The sequence below is a fragment of the Panthera onca genome, chromosome D2, assembly GCF_046562875.1.
Source record: "Panthera onca isolate mPanOnc1 chromosome D2, mPanOnc1 haplotype 2, whole genome shotgun sequence".
NCBI lineage: Eukaryota > Metazoa > Chordata > Mammalia > Carnivora > Felidae > Panthera > Panthera onca.
Genome location: NC_138349.1, coordinates 54389152 through 54410215, shown reverse-complemented (window position 1 = coordinate 54410215; position 21064 = coordinate 54389152). Strand labels below are relative to the sequence as shown.

Sequence of the window (21064 nt, the reverse complement as noted above, 5' to 3'; positions counted from 1 at the left end):
GCTCCGCCCCGGCCGTCCGCTGCGCTGCCTGGGTCGGCGCCGTTTCCAGTTGAGAGATGGCGGCCGCCGCAGGTAGATCGCTCCTGCTGCTCCTCTCCTCCCGGGGCGGCGGCGGGGGCGTCGGCGGCTGCGGAGCGCTGACTGCCGGCTGCTTCCCCGGGCTGGGCGTCAGCCGCCACCGGCAGCAGCAGCACCACCGGACGGTGAGCGAGCGCGCCCCGAGGCTCCGGGGAGGGCGGGGCGGCGCTGGCGTGTGGGAGCCGCTGGCGGGCAGGCCGCCGGGGCAGCGGGCGAGTTCCCTCAACTCGCTGCCGCTCCTGAGCTTGCCGGGCACCGAGGAGCCGCCGTGCCCTTCAGGCGCCTGCGGCGGCGACCAGGAAGGGAGGGAGGGCGGAGGAAGCCGAGTGGAGGAGGAGGAGGGGCGATGGCGGGGATGTTCCCGCAGGACCCGGGGCACCAGGGCGGGGAAGGGACTTGAACCCTTCTCTGACTCGCACCCGATCTCGGTCCCTCCCTCTTTTTTTTTTTTTTTTTTTTTTTTAAAACAACTCTGCCCCACCGCTCGCGAACTGAGCCCCGTGCAAGTTGTCCCCTTTCCCTCCTCCTCCGGGCGGGTCGGGGTGTCCTGAGTTGCCGCGGCTGCCTGGTGTATGTGTCAGGAGAGTGGCAGTGCCAGCCATGCTTCTGGGAACTGTCTCGGGAGAGCAGCCCAGGACCCCAGCGGGACCGCTCTCTCGTCCTCTCTCGGCCCTTCGGGAACGGGCAAGAAAGGATAATCAAACTTTATCCCCCTCTGTGACTTCCTGCATGTGTGGGCACGTGAAACAGCCCCCTCGCGAAGGATGCTGCATTGCTTCAGGAGGCAAGCTCCATCCTGAGATTCTTAAAGGTCCTCGGTGGTCCTTTTGGAGGGCTGGTTTAGCAGCTTGCTCACGCGTGCCTGAAGAAGGAAGGATGGGCAGCAGGCGGAGGGGACGTGGGTATGGCAAGTTGTTCACAGAGGCAGGGATTTGGTGGTTGAATTAACCAGTTATTGCTGGATTTCATTGGCTGGCAACGAAGGAGAGTTTCTATTTGAACAGCCTTGGGGTGTGTTTGTGAGTGATTGTCATTTCTTTTTTCAGTTACAAGAGATCAACTTGGCGTGGAGTTCTTGACCTAACAAGTCAGTGGGTTCTCTTTGCTTGGACTTTCCCAACCCATTTGTGTTGGTCTTTGGCCAAGTGAGAAAGTGTAGGTTTTGTTTCCTAGAGCTAAGTTGTATAGTGTGCTAATGAGAGAATCACTGCAGACAGCCTGCTAGAAGAAACTAGTACCTTGAGATCTCAGCACGTACATCCACCTGTGTTAACAAATACATCCGCCTGTCTTCTTGTGATCACATAGCTCTTGAGAGGAAACTGAACTGGAGGTTTTCAGAGAGGATACCCCAAGACTGATGACAACATAAAATCAAGGGTCTGAAAGAGCTATGGAAAGAACTAATGCTCTGGAAATGCAAGATGATATTGTTATTATTAGTCATACGTATGGATCCTGTCTTCATTCTTGTGAAGAAAATTGTACATTTGGCATGCTGACATATTGCTTTGCTGAAGCTTTTGGGTGAGAGCCGAGCTTTTCCACAGTTCAGTTTAGAATCGCATGTTTCATAGCCTCCGTTTATGTGTTTTGTTTTCCTAAAAACATGAAGCCACCCAAAAATCTGATTGCATTCCCCTCTCCCTCAAACTATTTAAAGACTTCTCAAGTTGTCTTTATCCCTGTATTTTGCTAATACGTCTTTTGACTTTGCACAGTTTGTTTTTAAGGCTATTTGGGTGTGGTATTCATTTAGCATTTTTAAATTTGTGCCTTGTATATTTTTCACTATGCGAATCTGTCAGGCTGTGAGTGCCTTCCTTGTGTGGGTACTTCATGAAAGTGTTCTTCTGTGCTATTCTGGGGTGGGTAAAAGTGATGTGCTGAATTTGTAACTGAAAGCACAGTTAAAGTGAAGTGTTATTTCTGAAGGGCTGAAGTGTTATCATGGGAATGTTGACTTGTAAATGAACTTAGAATTGTATGCTTTTGAAAAAAATTGTGTCTGATGATTTAAAATATGTAAACAGGATTTTTTCTTTTTCTACGATTGCTCTGAAGCCACCCTGTATATAGCTATCTCCATCTGTTATTCTATGATCCCTCACAAGACTCACTTTGAAAGGTATCTCTTGGAGATTTGTTTAACTCTTGACATTTTATGCCTGAAATTGAGGCCCAGAAAAGGGGAGAAACTTGGCCAGGATTGCCCAGCTAACAGGCAGCAGTTTCAGGACCCACCCCAGATATTCTGGCCCTGTTTTTGTGTTCTTCTCATTATAAGGTGTCATTGCTCCTTCATAATCTTTCTCCTCCTTTATAAAACTGACTATCGTTAGGAAAGTATTGGTGTTTTAAAATCCCATGAATGGGAATGCTCCTGTAAGTGGATGTTGTTTGAGGCCAAATGTATTAGGCAAATATGGGAGCAAACAGCTTGCTCTTGTAAAGGTCCCTGAGAGACACTAAGGTTGAATCTTGCCTAGGAGACATCCTGTGCATGTGCAGCAGATGGCACTCTGCATTGGACGACATCACAAGCCCAGCTTGTGCCACTTTTGTTCTGCTGTAGTAGGTACAGTAAATTAGAGCCAGGGGGACATAACTGGTTATGGTGCTGGTTAATTTTTTTGCTTGAGAGGCATGTGTTCAAAATCTTTTCCAAGTTTACAGAAGGAGTCCAAAACAATACAGTTCAGCTCATTGGCAGATGTGGTTGTGAAGTTATGAAACATAACTTGTCCCCTCCCCACTTTCTTTATTAAAAGATCACTCAACTAAGTAAATAGAAATAAGAATGCAGGGGCTTATTCAATATTTTTAGCACCATCTAGTGTAGTTTTTCATTTTCCATGTGAAGAGCCCGTTACTGCTCCCAGCTTGTGGTTGCAACTTAAGACTGATGTAAAATGTTTGTCGCATGCCTTTCTGTGTGGTTAGTGAAGGTGGTTGCTATTTTCAAGGATGGCTCTTTGAGGGGGAACTGCCTTTCATTGTGAGCTGGGTAATTCCTTTGCTAAATCAAATGGTCCCACCTCTGATTATGAAAGCTTGACCGTTGACATTTCCTAGTGGTCAGTGGCTCTGCTGAATTACTAAATCTCTTGCTTAAGTCTGTCATTGGACTGTTATTGTTTGTGACTGTCCCTCTCACTTTTACACATTATAGTTCTTTAGTGGTCACAACATTTGTGTTTAACCTGATAGTTTTAGCAGAGGTTATATTACCAGACACAGAAGCAAGTTGCAAGTCTTTAATTGGGTTTCCCAGAGACATCCCAGCACAAATATTCCACTGTACTTAAGCCAGTGTTCCGAGTATCTATACTAAATGTTTATGCAGTTCTTGCAGCTGAATTTCGGTCTTAATCACTTCTCTAACCTCTAAGGTCCATTTCAGGTTAGAGACTGTGACCTATGACTCCTCTTTGAATCTCACCTCCTCACTTTACCGATGAGGAGACACACCTAATGGGAACTGAGGGAAGTGACTTATTAGGTTATGTTTGTGGTTAATGACATCTGAGATGTCTTTAAATGGAGGTGGATTCAAGAAGTCCTAGTCAGAATCTTAATTTGTGTGATTCCTGGCTCTTAATCCCTTTCTGTTGTTCTCTTCTGCCTTGTCTAAGTTCTGATAGGACTTATTGTTAGCTAATTTAATTATTAGCAGGACACAGATTGACACTGACTTATCTTGTTACCTAAATATTTCATTTGTGGGTGCCTTATCGTATGGGGTGGGTGGGCAGTATTGCCTTTTTGTCTCTAGACTCCAGCGCAGTGCTAGGTATATAGGTGACACTCAGATGAGCATTAATTGAATATGCACCCTTTTGTCTGCTTGCAGGTACGATGAAAAGATGTGCTCATTACCACCCCCCCCCCCCCCCCCCCCCCCGCCCCGTTTGACTTTTCTAATGGCCTGTTGCCTAGGTAGCCACATTTGGGTAATTGCTTTAACTTTGGTATTGCCAGTACTGTCTTTGATTGTATATTACACTTCTTTATGGTAGACTGATGCACAGAGTTGGTACCTTTCGATGAGTTCTACAGTGATACTTGCTTTCTGCCCAAAGCCCAGCAAAAGTGTGATTAATACCCAGATTATTATGCTTTATGGAACTCTACTCCAAGAGGAAATCTAAATAGAGAATGCAGCGTCAGGAATGGTGTATGTCAAAGAGAACAACAAACTGAACGTACATCGTTTTTGGTTTTGGGGCTGCCTTGTGTTTGAAATCCAGAGTGGTTATGGTCTTCTGCAATAGCACCTCATTGATACCATTGTCTGCTTTTTTGTTTTTGTTTTTTTAAATGTTTATTACTTATTTTGAGAGAGAGAGGAAGAGAGAGAATCCCAAGCAGACTCCACACTCAGTGCTGAGCCTGACATAGCTCAGTCACATGACTGGGAGATCATTTGACCTGGACCAATATCAAGAGTCAGAGACTTAACTGACTGAGCCACCCAGGTGCCCCGCCCCCATTAATACCATTATCTGAATAACTGCAGAGATGTTGCTTTCATTTCCTTTTTATATCCTAGCTTTGTGTCTCTGTGGGTTTTCTTAAAAAATTCTGGTTTATGTGTGTGCTTAAGGATAAGACTATGGGTGTTTTTTTTGTTTTGTTTTTTGTTTTTTGAGAGAGAGAAAGAGAGAGAGAGAGAGAATGCACACAAATGGGGGAGAGACAGAGGGAGAGAGGAACAGAAGATCTGAAGGGGGCTCTGTGCTGAGACCAGCAAACCCGATGCGGGGCTCGAATTCATGAAGTGCAAGATCATGACCTGAGCCAAAGTCTGACACTCAACCAACTGAGCCATCCAGGCGTCCCAGGACAAGACTACCTTTTAAGATCTTGAGATAGCCACCCAACATAACGGAATCCTCTATTCTTTATTTCACTAATTAATACTGTACCATGACTCATGGATATTTTAGAATTACTGGAATAACATGTTATTAGGAAAACTAAGATGTTACCATGGAGGACATGTACTAAAAAGAATCATAGACTTCAGAGCTCAAAAAGACCATAGGTTAAGGAAATAATGCAAGAGTGGTGAAATGGTTTTTTCTTTAGTAGCCCAGCAAGTTACTACAGAGCTGAAAATGGTTCCCCCATCTGCTGGCTTTCTCAATCAGTTCTTTTCCTATGAAATTGCAGGACCGTATGTTTCATTTAAAAGACAATTAAGCCAAGGTTCCTTTTAAAAAGTGAATTAGGAGGGGTGCCTGGCTGATTATGTCAGTAGAGCATCTGAGTCTTGATCCCAGGTAGAACATTTGACTCTTGCTTGATTCCAGTTCAAGCCCCCTATTGGGCATGGAGCCTACTTAAAAAAAACAAATGAATTGGGGAGAGAAAAAAATCAAAAAATGAAAAGTGAATTGAGACCCTTTCTTTCAGTAAGTGCTTAAACTGAAGCCCAGTCCTGAATAATTATTTCCTGATTTAGGTCAAGCTTGATGATATGTGTTAAAAAACCTGTCCTCTGCAGGTTGAACACAAAAAGAGAAACAATCCATTTAATTATTTCACTGCAGTTTGTTAAATGCTTGCAGTGAGACAGCCTGTGTAACATGAAAGTTGACTTCAAGCAAAGTAATTTTAATGAGTTTAGTGAATTATTGACCCATAAACTGTGTATGGGCTTGAATCTTTTATTTTGATCAAAATATAACTTGGTAGATTACACCACCAACTGGGTCTACTAGCATGCTGAAACTGAACTTTTTCTAATGCAGTTCTGGAAAAAATGGGAAATATGACATTGCATTTTGACATCTCTTGAAAATAAGTGTCCTTTGCAAAGATTCTTTAAGGACATTGACAATATTTATTAATCAAAAGGGGGGTATTTACCTTTTATACCTTGTTACTAAAGTTTTCAGTCTTTACTATTGTCTATTTTATTGTTCGGGGAACACTTGTAAAAATCACCAGAGAATTGCTGAGAATCCATATGTGTATGAGGCCGTCCAGGGGACAGTCTCCCATGTATAGTCTTGAACTGTACTGCCTTATGGATTACAAGATCCTTTAAACTTCTTTTTTGCCTTCACCTTTTTTGTAATACCTATAATAAGTGGTGTTACAGGATGTTTAAGAGTATTAATATCTGCTTTAAACTTTAGAGAAAGTTAACGTGACTGATAATTTGTCAAATAACTGGAGAGGAAATAGGTTAATGTGAACTACCTGACCTGTATGTAGAGGGGTAGATAGAGAAGAAAGCATCTGAGGGCATTGTGTTACCTCATTTAATTCTCACTATAGTCCTGTGAGAGGCATGATTATCCCAGGTTTATAGATGAGGAAATTGAGGATGAGATAGGTTCATTTCTTCCGAAGTGTCATAAACTGTTTCAATGCTAGGGATGCAAAGATGGACTAGACAGATGTTTTGGAGCTGGGATTTATGCATAGGTCTGGCTGGGTGTCTGTGTAGGGCCCCCTTCCCTTTCATCTTGTCCTTCAGCTGTGTTTCTTTCTCAAGCATCTACTGCAGTTTTCTTCCAAGAAATCTTACCATCTTTCCGGCAACATTTAAGTCTCTTTCTCTACCCTCACCTCCAGGTCTTAGCTAATAAGGGTCTAAGGTATTGCTTCCTTAGGATATTTGTAATTTAGCTAAGGATTCTGGAAAGTCCCACCCATTATTGAGCATTGCTTCTATATCAGACACTTTTATAACTCTTGGGGCAAAATACTACTCCCATTGTAGAGATGAGAAAATGAAGACCTAGTAAGGGTAAGTAACCAGGAGTCATTCAGAAAATATCTGATGAACTGCTGTTTGTAAGATGCTGTGCTGGGAAAGAGTGATATCTCTGAGGTGGTCCTGAGAGGTCACAGTTTGGCTAGGAGACACCGACGAACAAGACTGTAAGTGGCTATGCTCCCCGCCGGCCCGGAGGTTCAGTGGGAGCGTTTAGCTGGAGAAGGCTTCACAGGGGAGGCCTCACTTAAGCTGAAATAGGATGAAATATGATGTGTGGGGGACTGGAAGGGTATAGTCCAGTCTAGGCAGCAGCACCATCTGACATGACTGTATGAGGAAGGAAGATGTATTTGAGAAACGGCCAGTAGTTTGTAAGAACTGGAGTGTGAGCAAGAACAGCCAGAGATTAGGCCAGGCAGTAATAGCGATACCACCAATAATTAACATTTATCAAGTGCACCACGTGTCACACGTGTCACATAGGTAATCTCACTTAATTCTTGTGGCACCCTATGGGTAGGTGTTGTTGCTACCCTCGTTTTATAGATAGTGAAGCCGAGTTACCTCAGACTGGTTGATTTGCCCAGGATCACAGCTGGTAAGTGACACTCAGCTAGTAAATGACTTACTCAGGATCATGCAGCGGCGACTGGTATTTCTGGCAAGGAAATGCAAGTGGTCTGGCTCCAGAGCCTGTCTCTTAACTACTGTGCTATGGTGAGGGAATCAGACTGTGAAGGGACTTGTGAAGGAGTTGGAATTTTATTATGTAGGTCAGTGGTTTTTTTTAAACTCAACCCACAGTAGAAATACATTTTATATCATGACCCAGAATGTGCACGTGTGCATAAAAGTAGGAAAAGTTTCATGAAACAATATTTTTACTATGTATGAGGCATACATAGTTTCTATGCTATTTTGTTAAAGAAATACTGGTTGGGACCCACTTAAATTGATTCTACAGTTTAAGCCACAGTTTGGAAAAATACTGCTAGTCAATAGGTGAGCATCTGAAGAATTTCAATTAGGTGAATCACATGATCAGGTTTGTGCTTTTTTTGGAAGGTTAGTTACAATGGCAGCAGTGTGAAGGCCGGATTCGAAAGGATGGGACCAGAAAGCCAAGAGGCCAATAAGGGGTATCTTAATGAACCAGGCAAAAGATGCCTGAATAAGGACAGTATCATTGGGGGTAGAGAAAGGGAATAGAGAGAAGGCAGATTTAGGAAGTAGAATTGTTAGAACTTGGTGATTGGACATAGACTATCACTCAGCTAGTACCAGGTAGAAAGGCAGTTCAATTCAAGGGCTGTCTGATGCTATTAATACTCAGGCCCTGAAACTTTATTTCTGGACCTTTTCTGTGTGTTTCTTTTTACAGTCATGTTAAATATACTTCTTTGTTGTCTTTTCTGTGCCTCTTCTTTTGTATATAAAATGTGCTGACCTGGTTTAATGATTTTAAAATGTATGTATCAAATCCAATGCCTACCTTATCCCATGTTCCTGCCTCCCCTTCCCCACACCATCAGAATCTGAAAGATTTGCACACAGTGTGGAAGGAGTTCACAAAGTGTGATGAGCACTCAGCAAGTCTTCTTTGAGAGTGTGTGTTCTGTGTATGACACTCTTCCAAAGCAGAAACTCTTCACGTTACCTTAATTAATTAGAGGAATGTTTTTGAGTAATTTCCTTTGACTTTGTTCTCTTTAACTTTCCAGTTTTGTAATATTTGTTTACCTTTAGGGAATATTGAGCATTGTATGTATGATGGTCTTTTATCTTTAAAACAAACAAATAAAAACCTAGGCATTCCTAGGCATGAAACCTTTTCTTCGTAAAATTTAGCAACCTCCATTCTTACATTAGAAGCGAAGACAGGAGTTGTGCTTCTGCCATCCGTTTCTCAAGAGGAGTATAAAAATAAAAACATGTAATAATCGAGAACAAGTTATATGGAGTGATTCTCTGTATTTTAATTGACTAGGTACCTTACTGGATCACTTTATTCGGAAAGCACATATTCTTTGGTCTTCTAGGTATTATAATACAGAGGTAAGTATTTATTTGATAACTATGACAAGTTTTTAGACCCGTTACAATATCTGCTTCACCAGAAGAGACTGTATTTGTCACGTTGTTGGTGAGCCTTTGGAAAACTATGGGACTAAAGGATTGCTATACCATCATAGAATTTTTAATTAGTTTTCTGAGATAGTTAAATAAGAGATGGAAATGGTGTGTGTGTGTGTGTGTGTGTGTGTGTGTGTGTTTCAGTCACCAAAATAAAAGTAAGTCACTGTACTTGAAGAGAATTAGGTGCCATGTGATACAATAGAGGTAGGAGTGTGGGTTTTGTTCATTTCTCTTCTGTTAACTTGCTGTTTGACCCTGGGCAAGTGACCTCTTTGGTCTTAATGTTTTGGCCAATTAAATAAGGATGCTTGATCAAATGAGCCTAAGGGGCTTTCTAAGACATATGTCACTTTCATATAATACTTTATAAGTAATTTTTATATTTTTCCTTTGGGGAGCTTGTATAAACTCATAAACTCAAGTATAATATATTTGCTTATTCTCACCAGGGTCAAAGGCTTGAAGTGAAGAAAAATCCTTTCCATTTCCTTTTCAGGACAGTTTGTATAATTACTTCTGACATCTTGATGGACAATTTACCCTGCATTCCTCTTAAACAAGTCATTCTGCCTTTAGTCCCATCCTTCTCTTTTGTCTTCTTTTTCCAATCCAAACTGCTGAGGGTGTGGGGGAAGAGGTGAACATGTGGTGGGGAATCCAGAGAGTTGGAGAGACAGGGGAAGGAAAAAAGCAGTTAATGTTGGAATGCTGAGGTAAGACAGACTGTTCTAATAATCTGTTAATTCTGAGTCGTGACCTGCCAGGCTGAAACAGAAAATGTTTCTGTTTTCCTTTGTAATTACACTACAGGAATCCTGAGTGTGGAAACCTCAGGTGATTAGTTGCCCACAGTAGTCTATTCTCCCAAACTCTGTGAGCTGAGCCTAGTGTAGTCAAGAACAGAGACACTCAGCCAGTGTTGGATAAATGAGTCAGTCAGTTGAAAAGTCCAAGAGACCATTGTCTAAATCCTTCAACCCTGTGGATAATGCAGCTGTAGATTCTCTTGTTCTCCATGCCGAGATAATATAGTGATGAGAATCATAGAAATACGAAGAAGAAATTACTTTTCTTTGATTCGGGCAGCAGCAGATCATTTTAAAAGGGTTCACAGATTATGCTGAAACAAGCAGGACTATGGAAAATACTAAGTAAAATACTGTTAGAAAAATATTGTAGTGCTATTGTCTTATAAGTAATTTAAGAAATTGACACATGCATCTGCCTGGCAAGTATTTGGAGGAAGTAGAGGAGTGGAGGGAAGGGTGAAGGGCTGGGCACTGCAGAAGAGAGCTTGAAAGAAACTATTTGAAAGAGGTGCTGCCAACTCTAGATTCCCTGCATGTATATATTTCCAAAGATGACAGATTTTTGGAGGTGTTTATTTTGGAACTAATCTTCTGTATTTCCATTCTGCCCCCACTGTATCCTGTATCTTGCACTGCCAGAATTCTGCTAGCTGCCATGAAGCAGGGCTGTGGCAAGTGGCCAAGTGTGATAAAACCTATTTTTTTCATTTTAAAACAGAGTATGGATATGAGAATACTTTATGAAGTATTTAAGGATAGATTGAATGGAGTAGGAGAAATAGTAAAAACCTAATGAGAAGATTGAAAGTTTTTTATTTGCGTTTGCTGGAATTTATATTTGTTTGGTAAACGGAAGAATACCAGCTTATGTCTGTCTCTGTCACTTTCTTCTTTCTTGCCCCTCTTTCTCTGACCTTTGGATGCTGGTGTTAGGATAGATAGGAAAAATGGGTTTTCTGATCATGAAGAGGTGGTAGTGATTTTTTAATTTTTAGTTTTTGAGGGAATCCCAAGGATATGCTCTGTGTGAATGTCTCATTACATGTATGCATGTGAGAAATTGTTTTATTTTTTTCGTTTTTGTTTTAAACCCTCCCCTACCATGAATTTTTTTCTTTTTTTATTTCCAGCTCTGACTTAAGCTTCAAAACAAAACGTTATCTAAACATTGTTGAGGTGGTGAAGCAATCGTGGTCTAACATATTACAGAATTTTAGAATGTTCATTTATTAGAAAATTAAACTGCAGTCAGTATTTTCTTTAATTTTTTTTTAATGTTTATTTTTGAGAGAGAGAGAGAAAGAGAGAGAGAGAGAGAGAGAGAGAGAGAGACAGAGCATCAGCAGGGGAGGAGCAGAGAGAGAGGGAGACCTGAAGCAGGCTCCAGGCTCTGAGCTGTCATCACAGAGCACGATGTTGGGCTCAAACTCCTGAACTGTGAGATCAAGACCTGAGCTGAGGTCGGACGTTTAACCAACTGAGCCACCCAGGTGCCCCAGTGTTTTCTTTAATTTTAGTATCTCATTCTGCATTGACATTTGATTCAGAATAAAATCAAGTTCCCAGCTTGGCTAAGTGCCACAAAGTCGGGTGAGCTTTAAATAGGTAACGACTTTCTTTTTAATGATTGCTAGAGGTTTTAGCAGTAAAAAGGGGAAAATGGAAGGAAACTTTAATAGATTTCTTGCCTAAAAAGAGCATTCTTGGTAAGATTAAAAGTAGAGACAAGCTGAGGCCCTGAGTTAGGGATCTGAAAATCCCATCCCAGCCAGTATCAGAAAGTAACAGCACTAGTGGAAGAAGACACAGAAGGTCTCTACTGATGAGGGGCTCGCTTGGAAAGGGCATTCCATCATCAGAGGTTTTTTTTTTGGGGGGGGGGGGGCTTCATAAGAAAACTCTATTCTATTCAGTTAAACATAATGGGAAAAGTCATTTGTTTTTAAAGTATGAAGTATGTCATGTCTATAAAAACATGTAGAATATTTATTTCTTTTAGCTTGAAAAATTAAACACGATAACTATGAAAGCTGCCCCAGGTATCTTTCCTCAGTCCTATTTCTTGTCCTCTCTCCCCAAATTGCCATTCTTTCCAATTTAGTATTTACCATTTCCATGCATGTGTTTCTGCTTTTGCTATATCTGTCAACCTTACATATTACTGTAAATATGTTTTAAGCCTTATTTAGAAGATTGTACACTGTATGTAGTTATACGATTTGTTCTTTTTGCTTAAATACTTTGAAGAATCTGTAGTTGATACGTGTAGTTCTGGCTCATTCATTTTTAACTGTTTTGTCATGTTTCATTCTCCATTTCTCATGTTTAACCATTCTCTTGTTGACTGAAAGTCTCTCGAGCTGAATATTTTGGGGGGCTGGGAAAGAGGAATATATTATGTCATTTTAAAAGTTAGACGAGGAATATTTTGACTTTCAAAAAAGCCAGTTTCCTTTTTTGGGTGTGGAATGCCCTCATTTATCATATTCCTGGGAAAACCCTTTGTACTTCCGGAGAGAAGGCAGAGAAGAATAATGTTTCATTACACAGACGAACATGTCTTGTGCAAAGTGCCGAACGGCATCCGCTGTAATACAGCATGCTCATGCGGGATTGAGCTGTTGCAGCTAAAACTTGGTTTGTTCTATGAAAATGCTCAGTTTTTTTTGAAGTGCAGACAAGCTGTAGATGGGAACTTGTTGACATTTATTTATTGTTTCTCTTCTGTGAGTTCCCAAATTTGCAGTTTGGGACTGCTTTATTTGGTAGAAAGGGTATATGCCTTAAATGGTAAAAAGATTGTTCTTGAATTGTGTCATGGTTTTACGGAGTAAAGGAAAAACAAGGTCTAGGAATGGAGGGGTGCTTTTTGTGGTAGACAGTTGATGTGAAATAAAATATTTGTTTTAATAATGAATCTTATATGTGTATTTGCCATTGAGTATTCCTTGTAGTCATTGTTTTAGAAAGGCAATCTCTGATAAATTTTTTTTCTTCCCAATTTCATGCAGTTGTCTTTCATTTGTAACATCTTTGAGAGGCACCTGGGTGGCTCAGTAGGTTAAGAGTCTGTCTTCGGTTCAGGTTCGTGAGTTTGAGCCCCGCGTTGAGCTCTGTGCTGATAGCTCAGAGCCTGGAGCCTGCTTCAGATTCTGTGTCTCCCTCTCTCTCTGCTCCCCCGCCCCCCCAATCTCACACTCTGTCTCTCTGTCTCTCAAAAATAAATAAACATTAAAAAACAAAACAAAAAGAAGAACTGTTAACATCTTTGATAATGGTTTGGATAATGTTGCAGAATACATAATACAGAATTCCATTCAGGTTGTCCCTCCAAATGATTTGCTATTGTGCTTTAACCAGAAATGCTGATGCAGCAAGGGAAACACTAATAAATGGGATGCTTTCCAGGGACTGTAGCTAAGGCAAAGCAAACACAAGCCAAAATTGGGAAGAAAATGTGAGGTAGGCACCCACGATGCAGTCTGGCCAGATATGCTATTAACAGTGAATATCCCTTTCTAAATACATTAATCGAGGCCTGGGCAATTTGAAAAAAAATTTTTTTAACGTTTATTTATTTTTGAGACAGAGAGAGACAAAGCATGAAGGGGGGAGGGTCAGAGAGAGGGAGACACAGAATCTGAAACAGGCTCCAGGCTCTGAGCTGTCAGCACAGAGCCCGACGCGGGGCTCGAACTCACGGACCACGAGATCATGACCTGAGCCAAAGTCAGCTGCCCAACCGACTGAGCCACCCAGGCGCCCCGAGGCCTGGGCAATTTGAATCATCAGACTGTTTGCTAAAAAGGTGACCCAACTTTAAGCATACTGGAATTAGGGAGTAGTGTAAGGATAGTCTTTTGGCTAAAACTTATTTAGAATGAAAACTGAAATTATCTTTGTTTTTTCTTATTGGAGAGATTCTGGTGCCCCAAGAATGATTAATTCGGTTGCCTGTTAGTTTCTGCCATTGTGGTTCTGTGGGGGCAAGGATGCTAAAAGGGCCAGCAAGTAAAAGAAGAGATTATTTAAAAAAAAAATTGAGGGGGGGGGGCATTGGAATGATTAGATGGAAGGAAGAAAGAGATTATTGAGAATTAAGAATTGAGAATTAACTGATTATGAAGAATGATTTTTGTTTTTTCACTATTGCTGCTTTTCTTATAAGTCACAGTTTTTTATTCACAAATTCCTTTACTCACAAATAGTGTAGGCATTGGGAGAGGAGGTAATGGTATGTGAACAGGCTCTTTTAAAAAATGTCCTGAAAAAAAATGGTTGTTCTTGTTTTTGAATGATCTCTGATAAAATTTGCCAAGAGTCAAGCATTTTGAAACAGAACTCCTAAACCAGAGGGTCGTGTGGCTAGGTAAATGAATTGGATTTTTTGTTTTAGTGCACCAAGAGTTTTGAGTTTTGTGAACTTCTTTCTGAAACTATTGAAAGTTCTGAATGAATCTGGATAACCTCAGACTTCTATTGCCAGGGTCCCTTTCAGCTAAAAAATTTTTTATTCTTATTTAAGAAAAAAAGAGGGGGACGCCTGTCTGGCTCATTCCTTGGAACATGCAACTCTTGATTTTGTGGTCTTAAGTTCAAGCCTCACCTTGGGTTTAGAGATCACTTTAAAAAAGAAATCTTGGGGCGCCTGGGTGGCTCAGTCGGTTAAGCGTCCGACTTCAGCTCAGGTCACGATCTCACGGTCCGTGAGTTCGAGCCCCACGTCAGGCTCTGGGCTGATGGCTCAGAGCCTGGAGCCTGCTTCTGATTCTGTGTCTCCCTCTCTCTCTGCCCCTCCCCCGTTCATGCTCTGTCTCTCTCTGTCTCAAAAATAAATAAACGTTAAAAAAAAAAAAATTAAAAAAAAAATAAAAAAGAAAAAAGAAATCTTGGGGCGCCTGGGTGGCTTGTGCAAAGCTATCATGACCGACTTTGGCTCAGGTCATGATCTCGTGGTTCAAGCCCCACGTTGGGCTCTGTGCTAAGAGCTCAGCGCCTGGAGCCTATTTTAGATTCTGTGTCTCCCTCTTTCTCTGCCCCTCCCCTGCTCTTTCTTTCAAAAATAAATAAACGTTAAACAAAATTTATTAAAAAATCTTTAAAAAATTTCTGCTTTTTCTCATTGTTTATTAGGGTTCCATTTTTTAAATGTTAGAAGCATAGAGATGAGTGAAAGAATTTTGCTTCTTTAAAGCAATTTCTAAAAGTATTATTAGTCTATGAATTGTTGCTTCAGATTCTTGAGTTTTACATCTATATGAGCTTACCATGTGGATATCAAAAGATTCAATACTTTCTCAGGAAAAAATGTATATTTGAGAGTTTCTCATAATCTTCTGGATTTATTCTAGGTTCTAGCTAATATTCTTTCAAACTTTCTTTCCTTTGTTGTCATATGCTGAGGTATCCATGTCAGCAGGCTCAGGAGAGCCTTTACCTTTGACATTGACTTTACTTTTTTCTATTCTTTTAGGTCTTTCACTACCATTCCTACAGTGGTTGACAAGATATCGTTTCCACCTCACTCTCCATGTACCATGCCAGTGACATCTTAGCTGCTAGAGTGTGGAGCTGGCCTGTGGGAGTCAAGTAAGTGCCTTTTTTACTATTTGGCATGGTTTTTGCTTACTTTGCAAAGCCATGTAGAGGAACTTCTTAAGATTAGTTTTTAAAAAGGCACTTGCTTGGTCCTTGTGGGCTGGCTCTTTGCTCTAGCCTGCTATTGAATACCCGGTAGCTAACATGGGGCTGAACTTAGCAAGGTGACTGTCACAGGATGGAACATTTTTGTTAGGATAGACCCTAAGGGATGATAGATCTGGTCTTGGCCTAATTATTAGTTAGCCCATTCATGTTGATGTACAACCCCTGTCCCATCCCAGAATGAATCAGAACTTCTGTATTAGATCAAACAGTTAGTCTGGCCTTCTGGAAATTTAACAGGTTATGGATAACCAAGGGTCTGCTGGTCTAAACCAACTGGGTTGCATGGAAACAGAGCAGCTCTCCCAAGAAAGTCAATGACCTTGAAATTTAGCTCTCTATATAGCTTAATTAATTTAGCTTAATATATAGAAAAAGTGATGGTTGGCATCAATGAGGTATGGGTTTCTTTTCTTGCTAAAGTTGCTAAAACCTGGTATTTTACTTTTGCAGGTCACCTTGTAAATTTTGCCTATATAAATTAACACATCCCCTGTTATGTCATAACAACCATGTAAGGGAGAGTGTTTTCCTGCTCTGTCTTAGGTATTGGTGGTGTGACCTGTTCATGCAGGGGAAACTTGAACATTCTCAGGTATGTGAAGATCATGATTCATAAACATTTTCTCCCTGCAAACAAAACAGTTTATTTCAGTGTGAACTCATGAAATGGTTTTACAAAATCTATCTTGCCCGTTGATTTTCTGCCCCTGATTCTAGGACAGGGAGTAGCCAACTACAGCCATGACCATCACTTGTTTTTGTGAATAAAGTTTTATTGGAACACACACCCATTCATTTACAAATTGTCTATGGCTGCTTTTGCACTATAGTAACAAAGTTGAGTTGTGACAGAGACCGTATGATTCACAAAGCCTAAGACTATTTGGGTTTTTAAGAAAAAGTGTGCCAGTCCCTTCTATAAAAGAAACAGACTTCAGGATATGTTTAGACATAAACTTGTTGGAACCACAGGTGAATTCCAATAGTCTTCTAAAAAGAAAGCCAAGCCCTGTGTCATAATGCTGTCTAGCAAATAAATATTTGCAATATATACGGTGGTGGGATTAACAAATACAAGGTTAATGGAATGGAAAGCCATGATGGCTGTTCAGCTTGTTTTCTTTTATTCATTATATCCCCCTACTCCTCACCCCCCATGGGACGAAACACTCATTCCATAACGGGATATTATTTTTCTTTCTAGATACTTGATTTTATAGAACAGATAAGGATAAAAGCTTTAACTAGGCTATCTTCCCAGAAGTGATAACTAAAGGACCTCTTTATTCATGGAACAAATATTAAAGTTGAAATGAACTTGAGATCATGGAAATTGAGAATCAGAGAAGTTCGGGGAAATGTTCAAGGGTCACAGAGAAGACAGTGGTGGAACTGAAGCCAGAAGCTAGGTCTCCTGCCTCTTTGCCCAGGGTTCCTTCTACTAGGTCTTACACCATAGTGGGGCTACTTGTTTTCACTACTAACTGTAAGGCACAGCCTTTTCACTTTATTCCCTCTGAAGTAGAAGCAAAAAGACTCAACGATTTAAACCACAAAGATGTGATTTATTGGAGAATTGATGTTACTTGCAGTTTGGATGCTTTTATTTTCTTGTTTGAAGATTAACTGGGGGGTTGCTTCTTTTTTTTTTTTTTTTTTTTTTTTAAATTTTTTTTTTCAACGTTTTTTATTTATTTTTGGGACAGAGAGAGACAGAGCATGAACGGGGGAGGGGCAGAGAGAGAGGGAGACACAGAATCGGAAACAGGCTCCAGGCTCCGAGCCATCAGCCCAGAGCCTGACGCGGGGCTCGAACTCACGGACCGCGAGATCGTGACCTGGCTGAAGTCGGACGCTTAACCGACTGCGCCACCCAGGCGCCCCGGGGGGTTGCTTCTTAATGAATCATTAAAAACTTATATATTCAAAAAGTTTAGATTAGTTGGAATAAGAAAGGAAGTCTGAGCCTTGTTCATTATTTTATAGCTGGGAGCAAAACCAAAATCAGCACAGATAGAATGCTTCCCTCATAAATCTATGTGTCTAAGCCCATAGATGCAAAGAGTGTATGTGTGTGTATGTGTGCACGCGTGGGTGTCTGACAGCTCTTAAAATGCATTTGGATTGCATTCTGAGAGGAGTTTAGCAGGTGTATTACAATCTGCAGATTATGTTGCAGAGTTTTAAGTGGATTTTTAAAAATAAATTCTATTTTTAAACAGTTTTGGATTTATAGGAAAATGGCTAAGGATATTACACAGAATTCCCATATACACCCCATCCCCAGTTCCCCTATGGTTAACACGTTACATTAGATTGGTACATTTGTTACAGTTAATAAACCAGTGTTGGTACATACTGAAGTGTGTATTATTCAGATTCCCTTAGTTTTTGCCTAATGATCTTCTTCTGTTCCAGGATTAAATGAAGTTTTGTTCACATGTTCACTGATTTAGAAGGCATTGATATAACCACCTGAAAGTTAGACTAGTTTTGAAGTCCCTTTTATATTCCAGGAGTGCGATTCAATGAGTACAGGCTTAACTGCTGCAGAGTTGTGACATTTATATTCTGTACATGATGGGAAAGTGGCTACTTTACCTTATTGATAGTAATGGCTCTTGAGTTGTTTCTAAATTTTCAGCATCAGCAGTTCCAGAAACAACAAGGCAAACTTGATTACTTCTTTTTTTTAAAATTTTTTTAATGAAAAACATTTTTTTAACGTTTTTATTTATTTCTGAGAGACAAAGACAGAGCGTGAGCAGGGGAGGGGCAGAGAGAGAGGGAGACACAGAATCCGAAGCAGGCTCCAGGCTCTGAGCTGTCAGCACAGAGCCTGATGTGAGGCTCGAACCCACAATCCGTGAGATCATGACCTGAGCCGAAGCCAGGTCATGACAACGCTTAACCGACTGAGCCACCCAGACACCCCAAACTTGGTTACTTCTAAGTGTTATAGTCACATTCTAAATTGCTGGTGACAATATCCTAAACTAAGTTGCCTTCTTGGGAAGCCATGTGGTTCAACAGTCCTACTTAAATATGTTTATCCTCCTGGAAGTCATTTTTGATGTAGTTTTCATCAGCACCTTCTGATGAATCATTAATCATTCAAATTTCCCTATAAAGATCTTAAAGTATTCTTTCCTTTAAAGTTCATTAGTTGTTTTACTAAAGTTGAACACTTGCACGCTCTATGACTCAGCATGTTCACTCCTAGAGTTATACACAACAGAATTGTGTGTGTAAGTTCACCAGAAGACATGGACAAAGATGTTAATAAGCAGGACGAGTTGTGATAGTGCAAGCTGGAATTTTCCAAATGGCCATCAACAGTACAATGGGTAAATAAGTTTCTGGCATAATCACACAATGAATATTAAATACTGATCAGAATGAACAAACATACACATTCAAAATGTGTGAATACAATATACAATAATATGATAATGTGTGAATCTCACAAATATAATGTTGAGTGGAGGAAGCCAGACACTAAAGAGTGCATACTCTGATTGCATTTACATGAATTTCAAAACCAGGTTAAACTATCTGTGGTGTCGTCAGGAGATTGATTACCCTTGTTGGGGATTGGGGAAAGTGTTTGCAATGGGGCATGAAGGGGCCTTCTGGGGTACTAGTAATGTTCTGGTTTTTGTTTTGGGTACTGGTTATATGGATGTGTTTACTTCATGAAAGTTCACCAAGCTTATATATTTTTCTATATTCATGTTATTCAGAAAAAAGTATACAAAAGTGTTAGCAATTCTGGAAAAAGCACATGCATGCACAAATTCACTGCTAACATTTTAAGGGATATATGGAGAACACACTGAACAAATTAGCCTTACATCTTAGAATATATGGTGTCTGAATTAAAGGATTATCAAAGTGGCATTGTGTTATTGGATCTGTTACAGTCCTATTTGTATTATAAGATGAATAATGTAGGTTGAGGTCTTGGGGATGGCTCAGAAAAGACATCTTTTCAGTCTGTATTAAGTACAGTCCCCAAGTCATATATCCATCCTTTCTAACCTTACAGTAAGGACTGGTAAGCCAAGTAGTTGTGACTTGGGTGTATTAGTATGTTTATGCATGGTGAAGTTTCTCCTTCCCACTGGTCAGTGAGTGAGCTTCAGTCTTGTATCTCTGTATACTCTACATGGTCTTTTGGCTTTCACGGCATCACCTCAAACCTAACCAGAATGTAGAGTCCTTTTCCCAAATAGAGCCCCCTTTCATGACTTTACTGTTGTTGTTGTTTTTCCTTATTGGTACCTTTGGTTCTTCTAGATACTTGAGTTAACTTTCCCTTTCTGACCCTTTAAAAAAAATGTGGTGAAAACACATAACATAAAATTTACCATCTTAACCGTGTCTTCAGCATACACAGTTCAGTATCCCACCCTTTGCACTTTGTGATCCATTATCACTATCCTTACCCATGTTGAAACTCTTACTGTATATCTAGACTTTTGTCTAAATAGCATCTCAACTTCCAGTGTTTCCTCTGTAAGCGATCCATTCTATATCTGCGTGCCAGATTTATAGTTGTAAAGTCTCACCAAATTATTCCCCCACAGAAAACTTTGCTTGCCACTACCTACAGGGTTTAATGCAGATTCCTTAGTCGGATATTCAAGGTCTTCCATAATGGAATTCCAATCTGTCTTTCCATCTTTAATGAGAATGTTGTTTTTAATCACCAGTGACTACTTACTAATTTCCAAGTTGTGTGAAACACTGTACAGGCATAATTTTACTTAATTCTGTCCTATAAAGTAATTGCCACAGAGGAAATAGAAGCCAGAGGGCTCTAAGTAACATGCTCAAGTAAGTGATGCAGTCAAGAGTTCAACTATAGGTCTCCATACGCCACAGTTGTAATCTCTGTCTCCCAGTGCCCCTGAATGCCTCGAGTAGGCTACTCCTGAACCACCAAGTGCGTTCCCATCTTTACCTAGCTCTTTCGCTTCTCAGATCCATTGCCTGGAAGGCCCTTACTTGTTCCTTTTTCTCTCCCAGTCCCATCCTATCCATTAAGTCCAGTGATTTTTTCCTCCCCCTCCTTATCCCAGTTTATAGAAAACTCCTTAGGGCTACTATACACTTGGTATTTTCACTGCCTTGAATCTGTTTCTTTTTATATATAGATGCATTCGCTTAAACTTTGTTTTTTAAAGTTTATTTTTATTTTTAATTTTTTTAAATGTTTATTTTGAGAGAGAGAGAGAGAGAGACAGGGCATGAGTGGGGTAGGGGCAGAGAGAGAGGGAGGCACAGAATCTGAAGCAGGCTCCAGGCTCTGAGCTGTCAGCACAGAGCCCAACGCGGGGCTTGAACCCACGAACCATGAGATCATGACCTGAGCCAAAGTCGGATGCTTATCTGACTGAGCCACCCAGGCACCCCTTTAAAGCATATTTTTTGAAACAGAGCAAGAGCGAGTGTGTGTGAGCAAGGGGAGGGGTAGAGAGAGAGAGAGAGAGAGAGAGAGAGAGGAAAGAGAGAATCTTGAGCAGGCTCTGTGCTGTCAGCGCAAGCTCAATGTGCGGTCCCATCCCATGAACTGTGAGATCATGGTCTGAACCAAAAT

General features: G+C 40.7%; 1 protein-coding gene across 8 annotated transcripts in view; it reads left to right on the top strand.

Moving 5' to 3' along the window:
• Nucleotides 1-18: 18 nt before the first annotated feature.
• Nucleotides 19-21064, top strand: part of MCU (mitochondrial calcium uniporter) — a 205022-nt gene continuing 183976 nt past the window's right edge. Inside the window, exons 1-4 of one of the 8 annotated variants that reach the window (XM_060642458.3) lie at nucleotides 4004-8866; nucleotides 12768-12840; nucleotides 15230-15345; nucleotides 15913-16054. In XM_060642458.3, the coding sequence (XP_060498441.1) occupies nucleotides 15287-15345; nucleotides 15913-16054 (201 nt within the window). In that variant the 5' untranslated portion in view covers nucleotides 4004-8866; nucleotides 12768-12840; nucleotides 15230-15286. Of the gene's footprint in view, nucleotides 204-4000; nucleotides 8867-12767; nucleotides 12841-15229; nucleotides 15346-15912; nucleotides 16055-21064 lie in introns of those variants that run through there. The other 7 variants (XM_060642456.3, XM_060642460.3, XM_060642455.3 and 4 more) reach the window with 7 other exon arrangements.